Here is a 24330-nt window from a genome sequence, read left to right on the forward strand (position 1 = left end):
CCGCAACTCATGAAGCAAAATCATTTTACCATGTGTACCATACGTGATCACCCACTACTTTCTTCCACTGTTGGAGCGGCAGAATTCGTAAGAATGGCTTGTTGGATATATTTGCTCTTCAATGCTATGTAGACCTGTAGAAAAAAAATATAACAACCATTTTAAATACAATTGTTATCAGCTAATCCTTCAAATTGTTTAACTTACATCACGCATCTCCACGGGCAGCATTGCGTTAAAGACCGAGGCCAATTCCCTAAAATCTGGTCTACGATCTGGAGCGACGTACCAACACGACAGCATTAGGTCGTACAGCTCCCTGTTGCTGTGAACTGGATTTTCCAAACGATACGCGTTTTGCAGCATAGTCAACAGCTGCCTACCATCTGTTACACCTGGATAAGGCATTGCCCCAAGCGAAAACAGCTCCCATAAGAACACTCCAAACGCCCAGACGTCAGTCGTTACGCTGAAGGTGTGATTTGTGAAGCACTCCAAAGCGAGCCATTTATACGGGAGGGGACTATCGCTTGATTTAATGTATATGCCTCGTTCCAGTTTTCGCGATAGCCCAAAGTCACTTATCTTGACCACCTGCAGAGAGTAGAGGAGCACATTCCGGGCGGCAAGATCACCGTGCAGAATGTTTTTGGATGAAAGATACTCCATACCGTTCGCCACCTGTGAGGCCCAACTGATAAGATCTGTAGTCCTCAACTGCCACTCGCCAGTATCAGTGTTGTCCGCTTGATCTGCATGTGTCATTTGTGGTTCATAGTTCTGCAGTGTGTCCCAACAACTAACGAACCGTTGCGCGTTGTCACGTAAGAAAATATCTACGCTCCCGAACTGACAGTATTCAAAAATTAACATGATCTGGCCTGAAGCGAATATCGAATATGATTATCATACGCTCACCCATTTAAATTCTATATAGCACTAACCTCTCACTGTGTTTTTGGTCACAGCTCCCAAGAAATACACAATGTTCACATGTAGTCCAGTTTGGATCATCATGTTGAGTTCGGTAGCCAAACTGTTTATCGCATCTGCCGAATGGTTCGCTTTCAGCATTTTCACAGCAACGGTCGTTGATGGTTCATGGACAAAGATGTTTCTAGCAACAGCCTTCCTTACGATTCCAAACGCACCTTGTCCGATTGTTTCGCCCAGTGTCAGTTTATCCGTTGAAAACTCATATTCCGATGGAACTAGTTGTACAGCGATATCGTTCAATGATGCCTTACGCTGGGAATTCATCATTTTTCGTATGACCAGGACAACGATTGCACAAATAACTGTGATAGTACCAATGACAAACACAGCCTGATCAAATGGTTGTTGTTGAGGTTGGTGAGAGTTAACCACAATAGTCTTTTTTAAGTACCCTGTAGTCTTTCGCATAGCCATACAAGAGACTTGCTTGGTGTTGATGCTCAGTGAATGATTAACGACCCATGCATATGCTTCTTGATGTCCCTTTACATAGTAGGATCTTTCATCGCCATGTATGACGAACTCTCTTCTAAATTCGAATGCGTGTACTTGGCATCGTACAGTCATAGAACTTCCGTTGATACTCACGATCTCGAGTTTCATCGGTTCATGCAAATTTCGTACTAATAGATATGCTGTTGAATTTGTCAAAGAGGAACACTCAACCGTTCCTGGTTCTTGTATCGGTCCAGGAATATGAAACCTGTAACGTAGGGCGTATGGAGGGTAGAATGGATCGACCTTTAAAGAATAATATTAAAGCTACCTTAATGTAATACAATTTTAAATAAATTAGCATCGAACAATTGTAAGCTCACATTGCTAGCATATACTTTAAGGCCATCTTTTTGAGCAGTTGTAGCCCATTTTCCTTCATGATCTACATTATAAGGCCTGTAGAAAGCCCATGGCACTGCGAAGGGCACAAATTGAAAGTAGCAAAAAAAGTCGACGCCGCCACCGTTCCAGAGCGCAGTCTCATTGTTCATCAAAACACCACCACCATCTACAATTTCATCGAACCGAAGTTAATCATTCCATGCGTATTCGCCATTTTCGTCAACAAATACTTACGAGTTTTTAAAACAGATAAATTGATTTCCGCACAGGTGTCGTTCGTTACGCAACATTTGAGCATTCCCGCAAAAAAATAGCTCCTTGCTAAAAAAACTAATGTATCTCCGCGTTTGTTGCTACCATCACCATTATAGCATCCGCCCTCATCATAAAAGCACCAAGCAACTGAAGCATTCTTACCCACAGATGAAGAAACAATGCATTTGAATTCAACCTTACTATCTTCATAAGCTATGCGCGGGCCGTCTATTTGAAGTGTTTGATTTTGCGCTAGAGTAATATAAAACAAACAGTCGTTTATTGATAAAATAAAAATCGCTAATTAAGTTAACACTCTGACGTCCGGATACACGCATAGATGTAATGATTCCGTATCAGTTTGCGTCCGATCACTTCATTTTGGTGTGCTGTCAACGCTGTATCCTGACACGTACCACAGACAAATATCAAATAGAAAGTAAACAAATTTCGCAGGGCGCTTTGCTGTTCGTACGTAAATTCTAACAAAGATTGAAAAAGAATGATCAAACAGGACGGCCAGATACGGAGGAACTAGTGCAAACGTGTCGGTCGTAAATCGATGCGACACCGTGAATTGTGCAAACGTCAAAGTGTTAATTAGTTTTGCTATCACTACCCTAGGTTACTTCAATATTTACCTTTGAGTGTCCATGATTTCCAAATTTCTTCCTTTCTTGATTTGGCCAAACATTTGTATTTCTGGATGATCGTTGCGGAGTCCAGGGTCGCGTTGTATGAAGCATTTTTGTGTTTGAAAAAAACGTCATTTTCGAACCAATATACCTTCGGAACTGGATTTCCGTCCGCTTCACAGTTCAACATAGTATTTTCACCCGGATTCAAATAAATTATTGTTTCATTGGCATTGCCACTTTGGAAATGTAGTGTGCGTCGAACGGTCAGATTTACTGATACCTCTGCTTCTTTGATCGTTCCATTAAACAACTCGGCCCGGCATTTAAACAGTTCTGACGAAACATTGAACATCGAAAAGTTGGCCGCAAAACCATACTTAACATTTGATCCTTCTGTCATGAACTCGTACGTATCGTGAATAAACATTATTTTGTTTGTGAAATTGTAATAACTATGCAAAAGACACTGCACTACAACTGTGTCACCTAAAACAATCTCGCCTTCCGGAGATATAACATTTATCTCGACTTGGTCGTTAAAGTCTTCCGGATACAAGTACGATTCTACTGTTGAGTTTCCTTTATCATTAGATGCTTTACAAATCACGGTAGTAGGTCCAGATGACGGAACCCTGACAAGCGTGGATGCACTCGCTTGTAACGTATCATTTAATTGTTTGAACTGCAATAAGATAAATGTAGCCTATAATAAACACCCTAGGAAAGATGCACTGCAGTTTTTAAGAACTATCTAAAGTACAACATACCACTTGTAGCTCTCGGGATGTATTTTGTAAGTATGGAATGAATAGAAATTCAAATTTTATCGGTGGAGGATATGCTATTCCGTGACAAGTGAATTCAACCATTTCAGCCCTTGGCAGTGACGCGTTGCGGATAATTTCCACCACAGGTGCTCCTAGGCCAATGGTAAACGATTTAATTTTAGAATGAAATGCCAATGAAAATCAATTGAATCTATTTTTGATTCAATTTTTCGTTTGTAAACCTACCTTCGATCAAAATTTGTAAATGGGAGATATGCTGTGTTTTCCTGTACGAAACCGTGATGGTAAACCAACCGCTCTGCGTTACTGTCGCATTTACAAAACTGTATCTTTTCGAGGTAATGTATTCCATATGTGTGCAGGAATTTTCGCGAAAGTCAAGGCACAAATCATCGCCTCTTTTGTCTTCAATATCAACAGTTGCATCGCCAAGCATGTGGTTAACATCAAACTCAATTGACTTGTTGCGTATCACCAATTGTAAGGCAGAATTATTTAGTATGGTATAATCAAGCGTATTTTTGAAGTCAAGCACCAATACTAGCTGTTCCACACACTCGTCATCTTTGAAGCAGCATTTGTAAAATCCAGCATGTGTTTCATCAACGTTTGAAATAACCAACGGGTTAGTTTTGGACGTTGTTGGTTCGTCATAATCAAAAAAACCATTATCTGGCAAATGCCATTCAACCGAAGATAACATCTGATTGTTCGATGCATTGTCGACGCATTTCCATTCCCCATGGCTTTCTTCCGCTACAATCCGTGGGCCGTCTATATAGATAGCTGCGTATAAAGATCCATAAACAACGAACGTTGGACATTAGTTCAATCATATTTCACAATTAAAAAAGAAAGGTCTTCTTCTTCTTGGCGTAACGACCTTGTTGGTCGTGTCTGCCCGGTAAGGGCTTACGAGGCGATTTTTTAACTGGCGCTACTGCTCGGCTGTCGCGGACCCCACAAAGGTACGAGACCAAAAAATAAAGGTACGAGGATGATAAAGAATATGGGTCTTAAAAAGGATGGCAAACTACAAAATATCGCACTCAAGGATAATTTGGGTTTAACTTTTTTTTTTATATCCAATAATAAATAATTTTTAGAATTCTGTGACTAATGGAATGAACATTACAAATTCTATCGGTTTCGGCCAAAATGTATAACTCATACGTTAACGCCACTCGTAAAACTAGAAGTCAAATGGGTATGCTAATGGAAAAAAAACAGATAAGGTATTGTTGATGAAACATTGGAAAATCCCGTTATTCCACAACACACAATTTTTATCCACGCAAACTATCATGGTTTACACCAACAAATATCGAGTTGCTAGTAAATCTCTTAATGCTCTTAGTTTTCTTAAGTTCAACTGCTTCCGAAATAGAGGATTTTCGGTGGAAATCGTGAAAAGTTAATAATATTCAGTTTTAAGTTTTTTCTTGTTTCACAATCCAGTTTGCATTAATTTGGCTAAACTTTTGTTACACCCGATTCAATGATAAACTTCCAATAACTCACCTAGTACGTTCGACGAAAATAGTACATATAATAAAAAAGGCAAAATTTCACTTAAAAAAATTTTTCGCCTGCACTTTGATAATTCTACGGCTGGTAGCATCACGATAAAGTACTAGCACACGAATAAATAGATGTTATTTGTCTAATTTATTTGTTCGTTTGCAATAAAAGCAGTTCGTTGAAAACCACACACAAACTTCGTTACACTTTTGGTATGTCTCGTTCAACGTCGGAAAGAATACTGAACATTCGATGCTGGCTTTTTCTTGTTCGGTAAGTAATGCATTTTTTATATTTTTTGGAATAGTTTCATTTCAATGCTACCGACTGTTTTTTATAATGTAGGAAAAACTCCTTCGATAACGTGGAGCGATTGCAATTGCAATACTATGAGTCAAATCAAACATAATAATCAGCGCAAAGAAATGAAACACACTGGCCTGCGAGCATTATTTATTTGTCCATTACTTTGCACTTATAAAAATGTTTATGTCTTGTTAAAACCCCTCATCTGTCCTTATCAAAATAATTTGAATATCGTAATAGCCCATCACTTTTTACAAAGGATTTCTACATAGAGTAAGACAAAACACAGCAAAAGGTTTTTATAGATTGTTTCTTTATGGAGGTATCTAATATGATCTCTATTAATAGTCCAAATGGGTTTCTTGTTCTAGAACTAAATTTCAAATAACAAGCGTTTTCATGTTTGGAGCAATACTACAGTGTGCTACCGTCATTTTTTCAACCTAAACTGTTTGTACTTAAACTCGATAGGATTTGACTCATAATGACCAAAAAACCAATGTTGACTAACGTTTTTGATGATATGAACCGTTTATTTTATATTTTTCACCATCGCTAACAGTGACTGACTTTAACCCTTTCAGGACCGTAAGCTATTCAAGACTAATTGGCAATACAACATAATATTTTGACTATTTGGGGTGTAAAATTAGATAATATCACCAGAAAATGCTAGCAGTATGGGTAGGTTTTTTTATAATTTCATGTGAAATATTTTTGTCTATGAACCATAAAAGTCAATAAATGACCAGTATAGTTATGATACCGGAATTTATTTTATTTGCTTTCCACTACAAATTACATAATAAAATTTCTAAAAAAAAGATCTTAGACATTTCTATAAAAAAAAGAGTTCATCAACTTGCCAAATACTAAGTTTTTGTTGTTGGTTGAACGCACGAATGGTTTGGTTTTGGAGCAATTAATTTTGATAGTTCTTTTTTGTTTAATCGTTCAGAAAGACATTTGCTGCCTTTGACATAATGTTTTCTTTGATGTTTCGTTTTTAAAGTATCGTTTTGATAATAGTTGAACAAACAGTAACGAGTTTTGTAGATGGGAAAAATATTTCCCTTGATCGTGAAAGGGTTAAAGTCGCAATCGTCAAAGAATCCAAATAGCAGCCTGACTCAAAGCTATGGACAACAAATGACTTAGGGCACGTTGGGTTCATTTTATAGGTTTTATGCAAGCCTGTCGCTAGGTCTGAGGATTTCAACCATTGTCTTGATTAATTTTAAACAGTAATTTGTTGAAATGTGTCTCATTATACAAAAATTTACCCTCCTGTTTTTTCCATCAATGTTTCACATTTACCTATCTAAAATGTTTCTTCGGTTACTTTTTCTTAATCAAATGTAACTGATAAGATATGTGAACTCTTATTTATGGTCTCTTATCTTATTGCTCTCATATGAATGTTGAAGTTTGGCGTGTACGAGGTGACAAATCGAAAGGTCAATCATTAGTTTGAGGGTTGACTGTTAGTAGTTAGTTTCAGAGTTGACGGTTAGTAGTTTGAGGATCCGCGACAGCCGAGCGGTGGTGCCGGTTAGAAAATCGGTCCATGAGTGTTTGGGCTCACCGCCTCATCGGCGTGGGTTCGAATCCCAACCGAGACCGGACCCTCCACTGTACGAGAGGAGTGACTATCCACGTACACGTAGGGTAAACAGTCTCGTAAGCCCTTAACGGGGCAGGCATGACAAAGAAGGTCGTTACGCCGCGGTCGTAAGAAGAAGAAGAAGAAGAAGAAGAAGAAGAAGATGAAGAAGAAGAAAGGCTTCAATATACCAACATGCTTCTTATCATACCAACTTAAATGAAATTGACATGATTTGTCTTCATTTTACTTCAACTTGTTATTTTTGATGTCTTATCGACATCCCGCTTATCAAATGCATTTTTATTTCTACATGAAAGTTGAGAAGATTTCTAATTTTTTTTATTTTTAAAAATTTACGCAGTAAGAATTGATAAAAAAAATGATTTGCAGAAACGTGATCAATCTATACGAAGTAGTTCAAATACAAAAATTACCGAACAACAAATAGAATAACTTAAATAAAATTGGCAAACTTACCTTCGATATTAAGAGTTAAAAATCGACGGCCACAAATCCCTCGCCACCATTCGACTCCCTCGAAAAACATCCCTTAGGAAATGCACTCCAATCGAAAGCAGTCGTTTGTTGTCGGGATGTATTTGTGTCCTTCCGATTCCCCGTTCCTGCTGTTCCGCTCCTGAAGACTAAACCCAACCGCAGCAACATCGATATTCAGCTCCACTTCCGGGACGGTAAAGCATCAGCGTGCTCCAGCTTTTCCGAGCGCTTGCGATGGATAAACCAAGCGATATCGTGTCGACTCTTCACCACCCGAAACCAGACGTTCCAAAATAGTAGTTGGCGTTGGATTCACCATGGTGATGACATGATCCGAACGAAGTTTTGCTAGGGACACTCAAGAAGTCGCCCGCTAGCACACACACACACGAACGCTAACGTATGCGGCAGGAAGTTGACAAATTTTAATACGGCTGCAGAGAAGCTTTCGGGTGAGAAAACCCCCAAGCCAATAGATGCTACGCCACCGAACTTAAATTGAAGAAGCAAAAAGAAACGATAGCGAAGGCGTATAAAACGCAGGAAAAAATAAATAAACTCATCCTACACAGATGAAGCCACTTCCGATTGCAGACATCGGCCGCACACTACACACGCAAGCGAGCGTTCACTTCAATGAAGCTGATGATCAGATGCGGTTTTCGTTCGACAAAATGATGGCTAAATCTCGGATGTTTGGGCTCACGCCACAAAGTCGTGGCGCAATCATGCTAAGCACAACAGAAACCGACGAGCCAATCGACTTCCGGAGCCCTGGCCGGCTGGCGCTAGGTCAATTGCAGCAAGTGCAATTGCTTTCGATGTCGTTTGTATTTGCTCACGCAGATGCACGATAGTGTGGTTGAAGGAAAATCGAATGGAAACCGATTCGAACGACAAGAGGATGTACTGGAATATATCGAAGGAAGGAAAGAAAGGAACCGAGTAGGAAAATGAGGTCTCATAATGTAGCGTAATCAGAATTAAGCGATGCCAATATTTTACTTCTCAGGAAGTATATCATTGTTGGAATAATTAAGCTTCAAGAAATTATTAAACCGTGCTAACCGGAATTTATTTCACACTCCAATTATTCGCTTCAGATTCCGTTAATCAAATGTTTGTTCATATCCGATATTCATTAATAACATCTTAGAATTTCATCTTTTCTTATAGTGTTGATACTAAAATTAGTATTTATACTTAAAAGATTTATGAAGTTTATCTTGCACGGTTTTTTACTCACATAAACTTTCTTTTGGCTATCATTTTTAACGAACATAAACTCAGTTAATTTACTTTTCCGATTGCATCAAACCGTTCAGGTAGATTGTCACCAGCATCTGTATCATGGAAAGCTTCAACATGGAAAGCACTTTTTATTTCATGTTTTATTTCCCTCCATAACATCCGCCTGCCGAACCGGCTTTCCCCACCGAATAACGGGTGGCATATCGCTAATCAATCTCACAGTAATTGCCCTCCACGTTCGACGCCGTGAAGTGGGCGCATCTCGGCGATATAAATTTTTACACCAAATCAAGATAATTACCGGTGAAACCGTAAATCACGAATCATCGTTTTTCTTTTTATTGCGCAAAACCTGACGAAAGCAATTGGCCATTCATGTCCTATTTTACGAGCGCGCTGAAAGATGTGCCTTAAATGGGAGAAGGGAGTTGGGAGGAGTTGCAGGATGTAAATGGGAAAGAGTGGAGGAAAAATAACAGAAGCAAATAGCATATTTTATTGCGAGTGCTGCCGGCATCACACTCCACAGAGGATGTTAAAGTCGGCCGGATTTGCACGATCCTTCACGAGCTTCGTTGTTAATCTGCGGAGAAAATAATAATAAAATTGGTACAACGACTGCCTCACCTGTCCCTTTTCCCTCTCCACGGTAAGCAAACCCAAAAGAGAGTTCCAATTCGTATCGATTTCGCGTAATCTACACCAATCTGCCTTGAATACTTTGATTTAATGGTTTTCGTCGACCGAAGGGCAACGGTTCTGGTCCGATCGTCCGATTCGGTAAGCTCGGAAAGAAATCGATAGGTAGAAGCACTCATACACAAACACACGTCGACACAACTTGAGTGGAAAACTTCGATGTGAGATTTTTCTCCCGTTTTCACATCGAGATGCACTTTTTCCCCGGGCGAATGGCGCTGCAACCATTTATCGTTAGGTTCGTGCTTTCCTCGATGACGGCGAGCGATAGTTTTCCTTGAAAGCCTAATATTTTGCCACTCTTGGTGAACTATTTTTTAACCCACCGAGGCAGACCCACCTTTCGGACAGCGAGAAATGATTCTCAAATACGAAAATTAAACAGGAAAAAAGAACCACCGGGAAAGCAGGGGGGAAAGTGCAGAACCGTGCAAATGCAAACCGAAATCTTTCAATAGGTTGTTTGCAAGCGCGCGGAGAAACCGAGAACACGATCGGCCCCCAAAAACGGAAAGACAAACTTAGGTTAAAAGCACGATTTTTCATTTGCTTTCCGGTCACGAAGAGCGATTGAGGGAAAAAATATATAAAAGGATGTGCGAGATAAACTAAAATAAAGGTCAAACAAGGAAAATGCTCGGCACGAACGGAGTACGAGAGCAGAAAAAGAAGGATTAATCTGGCAGAAAGGCAAACACAAGACAACCAAAAAGTGCTCCCTTGCTTAACCACAAAGGATAAAGAAATGCTCTTTTTGTTTCTGCTGGGTTATGTCGCTCGCCCGAATCCAATTATTAGAATTTTCCGGGCCTAAAACTTTCAACTTTCAGCAAATCTTTCTAAGCTTCAGCAACCGCATCAAACAGGGAAAAGTCAAGTCGAGTTTTTTTACGGTCAACAAAGGATTCGTAATGAGCGCCACACTGGAGGTTATGTAAAGAAGCATAAATGTAATTAAAACTGTAAGAAGATTTGTAGCGCAGCGAAGGTTGTGAAAACCCGAAAACCTATCGACCCGGAAGTGGAACAGCAAAGAGCGTCGAGTCAACTTTTTCGGTAGAAAACGAGAAAAGTTGTTTGCTAGTATCCATGTACTTGTTAGGAGAGGTTATTCGAAAAGAAATTAAATTAGAACTTAAATTACTAACAATTAACTCCAAGGCGATCTCTATTTTCGCATTAGTTTGTCAGGATTGAAACTTTTTTTAGTTTAGTTGTTTTCTTTCTTTTTTATTCTCAGTTGTAGATAGTTTTAAAGCTAGCTTTTTTCGTATTTTCTTCCTTCTTTTAAAATTGTATTTCCAAACGCAACAAAAAATGTTAAAGTTAAAAAAACGAAAATCTTTTACCAGCGTCTTACATTCGCAAAGCATTTGCAATCCTTCGTCAGATTCTCTGAAAACTGACCTTTTTAACGCCATTCGGAAAAGAAAACCGATAGCGAGTGAAATAAAATCCCTTCCCATTGATGGGAGAGTCGTTTCCATCTTCATCGTAATCATCATTATCATCGCCATCGGCATGATCATTCCGTTGCACATTTGAGCCGCTCATTATCTCCGTCGTGAAAGGAGGAAGGTTCCCGGAGTGCGGTGAAGACATCAGAAAACGCCTTCCCGTCAACACAAAAAAAAAAATAAAAGAAGAAAAGTACTCCGCCCGCGAGCAGTTTATGTCTTCGGCTCGTAAATTTACTCCACCGAAACATCCATGGCACCGAAACATCCATGGTGGTGGATTTTCCGACGTTCGGGGAAAAGAGTTCATTCCGATGGGGTCAAATTGAAGGCAGACTGAAGCAAATCGTAGGTTAAGATGGGTAATATTGGGGGCCACAATCGGTAGAGGCAAAGGTAAAGGATCGTACGAGCTAGTTTTTATTTGCTTCCCCCCCTCATTTCTCTCGCCATTCCCCCATCACCATGCACCGCTTCGTCCTACAGTCGACCGGAAAAAAGGCCAACACAATGAGCGAGTGCCTTTAGCGCTCATTGATGCATTTTATTTCCTTCGACTAGAGACACCTTAAGGCTTAAGCGCCCGTTGGCCGTCATTTTCTTCCCTCAAACCTAACCGAGCCGATGTCGGGCAGCCGGCGCTAGCCCACCGACCCGATTGACCCGATGAGCAATAAAACATTCGGATTCGGTGGTTTGTATTTCGGAGAAGGAAGACCCACATTCCCGCTTTCGTCCACAGTGACCGTAAAAAAAAGGGTCGTAAAGTCAATGGGTTTTTGCTCGCCGGAACAAGGAAGGACGGTACGATGAGGTGGGTGTTACGTCCTGGCCTAGAACCAAACGCAACTGTTCGGGGAAGGTGGAAAAAAGTCAGTCGACGCTGGGTGCTCGAATGGCCAGTGCTGTATTTTTTTTATCGAAGAAGTTTTTCCCGAGTTATTGATATGCCACCCTTAATAAAGAGTGTTAAAGCTACCGGTGAAGCAACAGGAAGCACTTTTTTATCCATTTTTGTCCTCTCTTCTTCGTAGAATGGACCCAAAAATAGTAGATTGTGTTTGAAAGCATTTTATTTACATCTTCCAATAGTTCATCTTAACAAACATTAATCGTGAATTTGGTTATAATGTTTACACAACTGAACCCAACCCAAAGAAACTGATTCTTTGTGTTCTAACATTGTATTATTTATTTACAGCATTGTTTACACACGTTTAATCTCTCTAATTGCAATCATTTAGTGGCATTTATTTTAAGCAAAAAAGCCTCCGACCGCCGAATGCAACGGATTCCTTTTAAATTTACAGAAAAGCACTTCTTGTGAAAAGTTTCAATCCTTGATGAAATATTTCAAATAATTTAACTTGATGAAATATTTCAAATACCCCGCATTTGTCCGCATAACTCCGCTGATCGCTGAATGCAGTTGTGGCTTTTAGTTTGAATATTGCATTTTTCTAACGGAAACGCGACTTTTGTTGACGATAAATTTTGTTTTTTCAACGGAAAAATACAAGACATCAAACATTAAGCGAGTCTGTAATACTTGTTCTAATATTATCATAATTATTTGCTTGATAGGTAAAGCACGAATAAAATCTTCGCTGATTGAAATAGATGTATCAAAGTAATTAAAATTCATTTAAATCAAAAACAGTTTTACATTGTATTTCCTTTTTATTACATTGTATTTCCTTTCATCTTTACTTTACACAGGTTCAACAGAAAATCCATGTTGATCATTTTAATTTCACTCGTCCAAAATCCTAACCATTATGAGTACAATTTACATTTCACTGGCATTGCGTTTGTCTGGTGGTAGAAGATTGTACATTTGTACGTGTATATTTTACTATTTACAACAGTTTTGTCAGGTTTCGATTGACGGTTACGTAAAATCCATTCTGATCCAGCTATTTACAGCGAAACCAACCAACGTCACCACAAGTGGTCCGGTTCGGGAAAGAACGAAACAGGGCCGCTTTGAAAACAAATTACAACCTATCACAAACACGGCGGAACGCTTCAGTCCGAAGGACCAGCGATGCCAAAGGGTCGTTTTGCTTCCCGTCTTTAAACGGCGCACGCGAACGCCTCCGGGAAAGGTCTTCAGGCATCGCCGGGCTTCTGCATCCTACGTTTGCTACCACACTACTGCACCGCGTACATATCATTTGCGTGATAACCGTGCGCGGGCCCGTAATTGGCCACATTAAACAGCCGCTGATAGCCGCCGTCCATCTGGTCCGGGCTGACCGGTAGCACCGACATCATCAGATCTCTGTGGAGGAGAAGAATGAAAAAAACAGTGGTTTACGAAAAACGGAAAGAGAAAGTGAGAACGATGGGGACGGGGGCAGGTTAAGCGGTACGATAAGCCGACGATGTTGTAGAACCAGAAGGGACGCCCTAAAATCGATCGCCCTGAAGATTCTCCTGGCGGAAACCGAAAGGCAACAGACGTCGTGCGTTCTTCAACGGCGCGCATCAAACATTAGGTCGCGAAGAAAGTTCGTTGATCCCGCGGGCTCCCGAAGTGACGCCCGGGCATCATAATTAGGGGAAAACACCACCTTACGGTTGTGCAGCAACAAGTGCACCGAAATCTCGCACCGAGCGGCTTTACGGATGCATATTTTCGGTTGCCCCTAAGGGTACCACTTTTGCATGCTTAATTTTGGGGCTAATGGGCTCCCTCGGGTGTTCTTCGCACTTTGCATCGGTAAGGTCAATCATCGGTGCATTGCAGAGGTGAACTTTTAGACGACGCTGTTGTTTTTACCGTCTTGGTACGTTTTCAAATTGATTATGGAATCATTTGTACATAAGAAAAATGTTCTTCCCGAATCTCACAAAAAAACTTGAGTATCGATCTGTTTCCCTTGATCCTCGTCATGATCTGCACGTCAAAATGGGTAGTTTTAGATTGGATTTGCTCTTATTCACAATTAAGGACATACAAAGTCAAGCTTTACTCGTTTCTGTAATCTTTTTCAACTCCTTGTTTATGAAGATTTCACCTTTGTGAATTCCATTTCTATTGGTCAGAACATTAAGATTCTTATTCGTCTTTGACAATATTTTTGGTAAATGCACTCTTTTTCGTACAACCATTTTCTTCTTTCGTTTTACTGCTTGTTTAGAAAGATTTCTACTTTAAAATTGCATTACTATTGGTAAACACCGTACAATTCTTATTCACCTTTAAGAGTTAATGAAGGTAAGCCACAAATTATTGTATATTCATTTGATTTTCATTTTACTCCTTGTTTAGAAAGATTTTTCCTTTTAAACTGAATATCCTTTAGTGAAAACGATAAATATTGTATTTACCTTTAAGAGTTTATGAAATAAATTTGCACTCTTTCGAATAATAATTTTTGACTTTCATTTTACTCCTTATTTTTACAAAATTTTCCTCAAACAAATCATAAAGCTTCTGGGCTAGAATCAAAAAGAATTAGTTACTTTCTTTTGTGTCTAATTTGAGCAAACTACAACATCAGATACGAGCATATCACTTCACTTTCCACTGACGCTTTAGATGCGATTATCTTTTCCTATCTTTAAGGTCAAGTGTTTGGATGTTTTCCAAAAGAGACTAGATAACTGTAGATAATCGTACTCATGCACAACAAGTCCCACATATGGTAACTCTTGAGAAAACAATAAAAAAAACACGATCCTTCAAGATCCTCAGCTTCTTCGTAGCAAGTGTGAGCTTACATTGCGACGAAGGGCTGAAAACAATCTGTTTTCGTGAAGGAAAAAGAAGCCGACGTTGATCCTTCACGCCTTCCCATCGGTAGGGATCGGCATTTGCCTAGCTAATGAGCAAAAGGACTCAGTTTGCTGCCATAATTCATCTCACCCCCGGAGCACAGGAAGACGTTCTTCAATGTCCCGTAGGATTTTGGGATGATATCAGCCGACCAAGAGCTCGAGTCGATCCTTTGGTCCGTTCGTGGAATACATTAACCCAACCAACGCCGAACGGGTCCGTTGGCTGCAGCAAGATGGTGGTAAGGTCCAACCCGCTTGCCTCTGTCGGTCGAGAGTGAAAACATGTGTTCCGGAGACTTCTGCCAAAAAAGTGCTTTGAAGTCCTTGTTGCATCAAACTCTCGTAACCTTAGGTTCGCGTGACTTTGGACCTTACGGTTTCCGATTCGTCCTTGACCGTTGCACATTTGTTTCCGCTTGCAGGGATCGAATTACCCAAAACCCAAGAGGTCCACCGGCACTGGGCCGAAGTTCTGCATACTTACGGTCGGTTCTGCGGCGTCCGGTCCCGCTGGCGACGGTTCTTGAACCAGTTGGACACTTGGGTCAGCGTGAGGCCCGTCTTCTTCGCCAGCGTCTTCTTCTCGTCCGGCGTCGGGTAGCGGTTGCGCGTGTAGCAATCCTTCAGCGCGTTCCGGCTCTTCTCCTTGAAGCAGTACACCGTCTCCTCGCCGTCCCAGATCGTCTTCGGCAGCGGGTACTTCTTGCGCAGCCGATACTTATCGACCGCCCCGAGTGGCCGGCCGCGTACCTTCTCCGCTTCCCGGTAGTGTGCCTTAAACCAGAGGGCCTGCAGGTCCGCGTGGTACTTCGGGGCGAAGAAGTGCGACTCCAGCACGCCGTACAGCTCATGGTAGAGTCCCCGGTGGTAGGCGACTAGGGCTCGCGCCCTCAGCAAACTTTCGTTGCCACTGATCAAATCGCTCGGCGATAGACTCCACAAGAAGGTGGCCAGCTTCTCGAGGTCGCCTTCTTGCTGTAGCGCCTCGCACATACACTGGATCTGTTCCGCGCTAAAGCTGAAGCACTTCCGATCGAGATTCTCACCGACGCCATTCGATGGACCGAGAGGGTGAACCGTGGGGAGAGGAGCGGATAGGTGTCCTTGCTGTGGCGTCCCTGCCGAAGTATGGAGTGACTGAAGGTAGGCGCTGTTGTTGTTTTCCCGCACTCCACACTGTCCCACCGACGCATTGTGAACTCCAGCTCCGACGGGATTCGGAACGATCAACAGGTTGCCAGACTGTCCGGACTGGTTCACCTGATTCGCTTCCCCTCCGTTCTCCACTCCGTTCACCAGCACTCCACCGGGACCAGAGGATGCTTCACTTATAGGTTTATCTAGAAACAAATGAGAGATTAAAGAACCCTGGACAAATACCAATCTCTTAGGGACACTTACTTGCATAGTAGATAACGTCGGATGGATGCTGCACCGATTGCGTCGGAGGTCCAGACTTCATCTGATGGTGATGGTAGTCGGTCGGCTCATGATGGTACTGCTTCCGTTCGTGCTGGTACGGCTCCTTGTCGGTGAACTCTTGCAGCTTTTCGGAGAAAAACAGCGTCTTTATGGGGTTTCCGGTGTCTCGGTAAACTGCATAAACGGAAGAGACTGATCGTTTCAATGGTATGAAATAAAATTAAACTCAATAAAGTTCTTAAGGTTTCATTTGACCTGCTCGCGACATCCTACCCGATCGAACGGTTCATAATGTCGTCGAAAATAAAACGATAATCACGTAAACCGTTTCATCATGTCATAACGCCCGGGACATCCTCGGGCACGCTAACGAGGATTTGTGCTTCGTTAAACGTAAACAAACTAAGATAAATAAAAACACACAACACCCAACTATCGTCGGGAGTTTTGTTTTTTTTGTATATATGACCAGCCCCGTTGGCGAACTCTTTCGAGATGATTGTTATGACTCCTTGCGGATTTACGACCAACCAGAAGTGAATTATAAACATTCAACATCGATAAGGCGAGTCCCCGTATGCTGGAAGGGTAAAAATTAATACCATGAGTTCGGGCAATAACAATTAGCTGCGCGGATGCCATAAACATGAACTCCCTTGACCTGACCAACGTTGTGCTGTTGCCATTGCTTTCTACCATTTCTTTCCGGAGAATGTTGTAAACAGATTTATAACACCGAGTTATAAGGCATAAGATATGTCAATTTTAAGGAAGAGTAAATGTAAAATAAAGCATTTTAATTTTGAAAGAGAAACCTAAGTTCACTTTGTCTGAAGCTATGAGGCATGATTCTAACGGAAGTAAAACAAGACTTGAAACACAAACTAGATGAAATGCTCCCCTCTTTCCTCTACGTACAACTATCAGAAATACAACCCTACGCTAGAACACGTTTCTCGTTTCGCCGGAAGTCCTGATTGCCATGTTTAGCACATCTTTGACCATGCAAACACATTGATTCCTATGCTACCGTTTCTGGAAAAACAGTTCACAACTTCTCCACTTCTCTCTGCTTTCCGTTTCGCAAATATTTTTGCTTGTGTATGCGAAACAAGGAATGCAAGTGCTTCCATCCGCGCGTTCGCCATGAACTTCGTCATCTTGGACGTATACACAACCGCAAGCTGACCGTAGACAGACGCAATCCGGCACGAATTATGTTGTATATTTGGTGTTCGCTAGCACTCGCCAACTCCCCAACAGTTGTCTGGACGCTACTGTTTGTACATTGTTCCTTGGTTTATTTTATGCTTCCCGACGACTACCACGAGCCGCGGATGGGATTCACGTTTCAAAAAGGAAACATTCATTACGACGGGCAAAAGAAAAACCAAACACACAATGGTCAGAGACCGGAGGAAGTGCTAGTGACGAACTAGCACGGCATAATTAGGGAGTGATCGATGGTGTCGACAGATCGGTCGAAATGTTTGAGGGTAATTCAACACCTCCAACAGTCTCCCAACGGAAGGCGACAAGTAGATTATTTTATGGAAACATTCCTAACCATCCTTTCTTTATGATTTCTTATTTTGATGAACAAAATATCCCTATGGGATATATTTATGATTCATGTTAAGTCCGTACCTCTATTCTTTGTTACTACGGTTAAATAAAAGATCATATTAAACTATAACAATTTTCCTTCAATATGAGTACAAAAAGAAACACATTGAAATTGACACCTATTTTCCAACAATGAAAAGATGACACAAAACACGATTATTTTATACAAAATATTAGATAGCTCTCCTACAATATACTCATGTTTCGAATACTAAAACAATAAAAACAACCTATGCCAGTTTGTCAAACATCTTCGTAATAGTACGTTATTAAAACCAATCGTTTTAAGGTATAAAATAACAAGAAAACTTTAAATAATTTAAACAAATATTTGATTCGTTGTACTTTAATGACCTTAAATGATCATAACAACCAGTCTAAAGATTTATATTACTAGAATATCTAAAACAAAAAGCGTAAAATGGACAACTACACTACAGTACAAAGTCAATTAGGATTTCAGTATAATCCTTTTGAAAGAACCTCTAAATCACAGAAGAAGATTTGATTCATATTCTTTGTATCTTCTGAGTACCCATTTCATATTAGTTTTCTGAGATTTTATCTTATGTAGAATTGAAATCGTCTTGCTAATAACAATTATATAACACATTAGTTTTTCACCCAACTTATTTTAAATACTCAATAATACGTTTCATTTCTTGGTTAAAACGACAATTTTTAAGAAAAGGTGATCATAATTTGTTAATTTCATACCATTTTGATTCATGTAGATCGCCTGATTGTGATTAAATCCTCCGACGCCGTCCGATCCGCCGGAACTAGAGTCCAAATCCGCCAACGGCGATAGTCCTGAGGTATCCATTGTGGTTTCACTTAACGTCGTTCAGGTTTGTTTGATTAAAGAACTGTTTCCACAGCTTTTAAGGTAATTATCTTTTTCCAACTTTTTCTCTATCGTTACTCTTACACCGATTGTTCCACTGGGGTTTCTCTTATTTTTCACAGCAGAAAACCATTTTCACTAGTTTAAAAACATTATAATCACTTGCACGAATTGTTATTCTATTTCTTTTACCATCAGGGTTGGTTTTTTGATAAGTTTCACGAAAGACCACCTCACAGCGTGCGCCACCGTTTTCGAAAACTACGAACCGTCGCGAACGAGGGAAAATTGCGTACTGCGAGTCCCGAGACCGCACCTCCGGCAACGGAACCCGAGCGAAAAAGGGAAGTTCTCGCCCTTTTTCGCTGTCCCAATACTCCTGCCTCCTCGACGGAAGGCTATCCCATTCATAAACGCAAGACAACCACGCGCGAGAGGGTTCCGGAGCATCGTTTTTCCTTTCTTCCTTTTCAACGCGCATTGGCTTTCCGTCTCCGTCTTGTGCGTCTCCTTTCGAACGTGTTTGTTCGCGTGCAGAAGTGACAAACATTTGCGTCCGCTGTCCCGCTTTGTTCCAGTTCGGTTTACACAATTTTATGTCCCTCAGCATAAATCCATGTTGTCGCAAGGGACCCCAGCAGGTGGTGTGAGTAGGAAGGCTGCATATCAATCGAAAGGGAAAATCGTGCTCCTGCTCGACATTAAGTGAATATTTGCAACCAAGTAGAGCGAAGTAAAGAGCGCACGAAATGGGACAACCAACGCGCGAAAATGACGACAATGCTTTATGTTGTCCAGAGAAGCACGCTCTGCTATCTTTTCTCTTTTGGAGGATCGGTTGGAAGCTGTTTTTAATCCGATTTCACACTCGGCAAGGAGCGGCCTCCTTGGACATTTGATTCTTTGAGTTGAACAAGGACAACACGAACGAACGGGCAAGGACGAGGGTGCAAGGACGACGACGCTACCATGTTGGCTCCGCCCACTGAAAAGGATCTGTCACTCCAGTGGACCGTTTCCGGGCGAGTTGCTATTTAGTTGTTGCTAAACTATGGCTGCTGTGATGAAGCTGTTTTCTTTTTTACAATAAATCCATTTTATCCTGAACCGGATGTTGCATATTCTACCAACAGCTGTGAAATGTTCAAGGTTCCCCGAGGGCATCCTTTCTACCATTTACCGGCATACGAAAGCGATACACATGTATTGTAATTAAATTAATTGACCGTAATTTGTACCCAAAATAGTTACTGATAGTTTTAGAAATAGGAAAAAGGGCAGTTTATTCCAAATGTGTCATTTTCTATGTACTCCTCGCCTACACCAAGGAGTTTTGCCGTGTAGTTGATAATGTAGACTCTGCAAAAGAGTATTATTTCGCAACTTTTCGGTTTTCAGCTATCATAACAAACTCTCGACCAGGTCCTATGAAAATAATTCAGGGTATAATATTTAATAAATACATTTCCCAATGATATAATCGCGGTAGCAGCACCAACCACATATCGATTTTTGGACGTTGTTCTTTCGCTCGGAAGAAAAATAGGTTAATTTACAAACAGAAGAACTACTACACTTTCGCAGGTCAGGTGTATGCATAAAACGCCTGTAAAATCAAATTAAAGAAAAGAAAGATAACCTAAATATAAGAACCTAAATATCCACCTTTTGAAGAGATCTACTTACATAGTTCCATTCGATATTTGTTGGTAGATGAGGATGGTAACACATGTTGTATACTTTTTTGGCAATAGTCCATAAGCAAAAGCAAATGCTGAATCTCGATGTCTTCAGTCGTGGATGACAAATAACTGAACTTGGATCTGTTTAACGTCACAAGTAGACTCTTAGCGATGGCGTCAAATATTCTCCGAGTGGTCTTTACAAACGGTGCATTCCGATGCTTGGCCACGGTACGTGGAATGTAAGACTGCAGCATATTTCAAGTTAAAGTAATTCACTTATCGCGACATTTACTCCCCATAGTTGCGTGTGCGATCGACGCCGGATGGCGACATATTGACGGCGTGCACGTTTAGCAAAACAAACACGAAGTAGGCGAAGGAATCGCTGCCAAAATCGCGCAAAGAATCGACAAACGGTACGTCAAGGAACTCTCAGCGTATTTTGTTGTTATCTATCCAACTCCGATTGTATGTGTTTATTTTTGAGTGAGAACATATTCGTGACAAAACTGGGAAACGGGTGCACTCCGAGAATGAAGCGTTTGGTAAATATCAGGCTTGTTCAACTTTAACTCGCGCCAGGTCCAGTGTATCCTCGATATAACTCGTCTTCCACCAACCAGATCGAATACATCAGACACGTCTAACAGAGTTTTGCCACCGACAAGGAGGCGCCGTAACCGACCGTGGTCCACTTGGGTCGCCAACTTGCGCTTGGGCGAAGCATTCCTATCCGGTACTTATGGAAGATCAGGTGGCTGCTTGGGAGCGGATTGCTTCCAATGCAGACGTGTTCGGGTTCGCCCTGAATGATCATGGCGATGACATAAAGCAGTTGGCCGGAATGGAGCAAAACGGTCGAATCTTTCCAGAATCGTTTAGTTTTCATCACGCACACAATCTGTTTGAAGAAGAGTCCCGGAATTCACTTCCCTGATATACAAAGTGCCATCACCATTTATAAAAACAAAGCGTAATAAGCTGACCTTTCAGTAAAACTATTTCAAATCATAAGTACCAAAACATATTATACTAAGGTTCCGAAAACTGATTAAGTTGAGCTCAATTACTCGCTTCAAAGTCTTCATAACGAATCACGTTTCCCAACTGATTCATTTTTTAGTACGAAATGAAATAGGGGGATAAATCTTCGCATTGCGAGTGAACATTATTTATTTATTTTGTCATCCACCATCGACATGGTTCTCGTCTTGCGCAATGCAACTCATCGTACCAGAGAGTAAAATCCTCCTCCCTATCCCCATCTTCAAGGGTGTGGCCTATATTGGACGCCATTTCTAGTAGACAAGCAGTACACAAACATCAAGCAACCCAAACTACAATAAGAACTTTTGTATCAATCGTATAATTCCATTTTTATAGGTCGTTGAAAAAAAGTGTTTTTGATTAAGTATTTCCTTATATTTAAACGCGTAGTTTGTGGGAACCGGCACTAAAAATTATGAACCAGACCATCGCCACCATTGTTTTCCAATACGAATGAGCTCAAAAAATTGCGCAACGATAAGCAGGAAACAACATTAATACAGTTTCCCAAGTCCCGTTATTCCTATGACTGATAACGCCAACAACGCCATTTTAGCCAAGCGGCCAGGAATGGGACGGTCACATAGCAAAAAAAATCGAACAAACATCAACTCCACAATGAGGGCAAAGCCAAACCGAACCGCGCTCCCGGGGATCGGGAATCAAATTTTTGCAGGCGTAGGCGCACTCCAAAACTTGCGTACTGGCGACCGCCTCGTGTACCCTAAATAGGTGTTTTTCGCGTCGATTTCTGCCACTTACCTTTTTCCCCTCCCGCGTGATTGAACTGTGGATGGCATCACATTTCCTCGAAGGTTTTCCTGCGCCATTTCTCGAGTGCCCTACGTCTAGACCTGAAGTGTCATCGTAACCCGTTTTAAGACTTGGTACAACGGAACCAAAACTTTTGTGGGGGTCGAGGTGCCCTTCAAAATACCAGTACAAAACTGGTGCGTTCATACGGAAACTGCGTTGTTGATAATTACAAATGTATCTAATATTGGTGTCCATTTTAATCAGGTTATGAAATTTGACTTCAAACTGGAGATGGCGTCGTACACACTCAGGAAGAATTTAAAACTGTATCTGGTGTTCTAGTATCATATATATCCCGAGTTGAAGTGGCTCACTAAATCATTCTATTCGACGCCATTCAGACAGACCAGCAAGAATTGCTACCAGAACTAGAACCTGACTAGTACAGCTAACGCCATGGAATCAAATTCGCGTGAACTAGAGCCTTTTCGTTCGGTAGAGGTTAAGGAACTCTCGAGTCACATCAAGGGCGCATAGATCTCCAAGAGCTAACCACAAGACTCATCAAATTATTATGAATTGCTTAGAATGTAGTTGCTCCGTGAGGTATCCCCAACACTGGAGACAAAACAAGTGACATATCCAATGTCCGACAAAAATACTCGCGCTAGAAGTGAAGAACCCAGGGATCCAAGTTGGAAGGAGAAAAAAAGTCTACGTCGTCAATCGTGGGAGCTGAACCGTTCGGATACTTGTCGTTGCCCGCTGAAACCAAGACGATGCTCTACGGTGGCTATGTAAAACGTGATTCCAGAATGGTAACCATCGGCAGCCAAATCGTCACCGACACCAGCGGTCTGGATGGAAAGGACGCTGCCGTTCTCCCTGGTTTCCCTCGACCGAGACCCGAAACTGTCTCGAGCTTCGTAAGGGAGAGGGTGCGGTAAAGAAGGAGCCGGAAACCGATTGTTTATGTTATGCGCCGTCGCCCGGATGGTTCCTTTTTTTTGCATCACACATATGAAGGCGGTGCGCAGAGGATTGACATTTCACACGATGGCACGGCTAAATGTTGCTGATTTTGACGAAAACCGTTGGTGGACGGAGAAATATGGGAAGGCAACGTTAAATAACCGGGGAGAAAGGGGAAAGCAGGACGCCGATGACGATTCTCGGATATGCTCGGAAGGTTAATGCTGTACAACTTATGACCGGTGGATATTTCATAACTTGGCGATAGCGTGCCACAAGCGGAATTCCGGTGAAGTGATACGTGTCGTACATCTTCATAAATATGACGGTTTGTAGGTGTTTATTTTAACTACAAGTGAGAAATTAAATAAACGTGAACCGAGTAACATCCAATTTTTTAATAACGAACATTCTTTTGAATTTTAGTATCAAATTATGTTAAAAACTACCAGATTAAACTACCATCCTTCAAATCAACTCATATCCATATTTCAATTTCAGGAACAGTGGCAAAGCTTGCTTGTTAAAAAAAAAATCAAAGTAGTCTCATTTTTCCCTCGCGGACAAGATTTATCGTTTGCGGTTGAACGGTTTTTTTTTGTTACATTACACCGTTACAAGTGGCGCCTCGCTCCTTTAAGGTTAGGTTGTTCATGGTTCCGTATGGTTTCCACTTGGAGTTTTATATAGACCACTTACTCAGAAAGAGTTCCCTGATGTAACGTTTTAACAAACTTTAGGTGTTTTCTACTACTAGATTTACAATTGTTCATCTCTCTATCCTTTTCATACTAGTTCTCGAAAAGCGTTTCCGTAAAACACAGACTCAACAAATCCCCCTTTGAATTTAAATTTTCCACTGAAAAAACGACCTGATGTTGGGTCATTACGGTGGCGTAAAAAGGGAACTGTACTGCACCCGGGTACAAACACGGCACGGGTACTCAAGTTCCAAATTTGACAGGGGACATAAACCCTTCATACCCCAACAGGGACGGGTGCGTGATTTATCGCACCGTCCAATTAATCATAATCCTTACACCGACGTTGTGGTTCGGTCGACAACTAATTAGAGGAAAAACTCACACCACCAGGCGATGCCAAACATGGGCCTCTTGAAGGGAAAGGTGTTTGGTCCTTTAACAATCAAGCGTGTAAGGATGGGTGTTTTCATTTTCAATGTGCTTTTCTGGGAAAAATAGAACACGTTAAACATAGCGTTACTCCGGATGATCTCATGTTCGCAGCTAATGGCAAAAAGTGGAAGAGTCTTCCTTGAAGATTTTCCCAAGAGCTCGTTGTTTTATCCTGCAGAGTGCTTTCCTAGGGTTTAA

General features: G+C 41.3%; 1 protein-coding gene across 1 annotated transcript; it reads right to left on the bottom strand.

Moving 5' to 3' along the window:
* Window positions 1–13009: 13009 nt before the first annotated feature.
* LOC131287933 (protein sine oculis) lies at window positions 13010–18515 on the bottom strand. The gene is made up of 4 exons (XM_058317028.1): window positions 18407–18515; window positions 16043–16237; window positions 15126–15981; window positions 13010–13139 (listed from the first exon to the last, which is right to left on the bottom strand). The coding sequence occupies exons 1-4, from the start codon at window positions 18513–18515 to the stop codon at window positions 13010–13012; spliced, it is 1290 nt and encodes a 429-aa protein (XP_058173011.1).
* Window positions 18516–24330: the final 5815 nt, after the last annotated feature.

The sequence above is a fragment of the Anopheles ziemanni genome, chromosome 3 (genome assembly GCF_943734765.1).
Source record: "Anopheles ziemanni chromosome 3, idAnoZiCoDA_A2_x.2, whole genome shotgun sequence".
NCBI classification, from domain to species: Eukaryota; Metazoa; Arthropoda; class Insecta; order Diptera; family Culicidae; genus Anopheles; species Anopheles ziemanni.

Coding starts and splice junctions, on each gene's coding strand:
- LOC131287933 (XM_058317028.1), bottom strand. CDS start 18,515: ATGGATACCTCAGGACTATCGCCGTTGGCGGATTTGGACTCTAGTTCC. Junction 16,238..18,406: donor GATCTACATGAATCAAAATG/GTATGAAATTAA, acceptor CCGTTTATGCAG/TTTACCGAGACACCGGAAAC. Junction 13,140..15,125: donor CGGACGCCGCAGAACCGACC/GTAAGTATGCAG, acceptor TCTCCTCCACAG/AGATCTGATGATGTCGGTGC.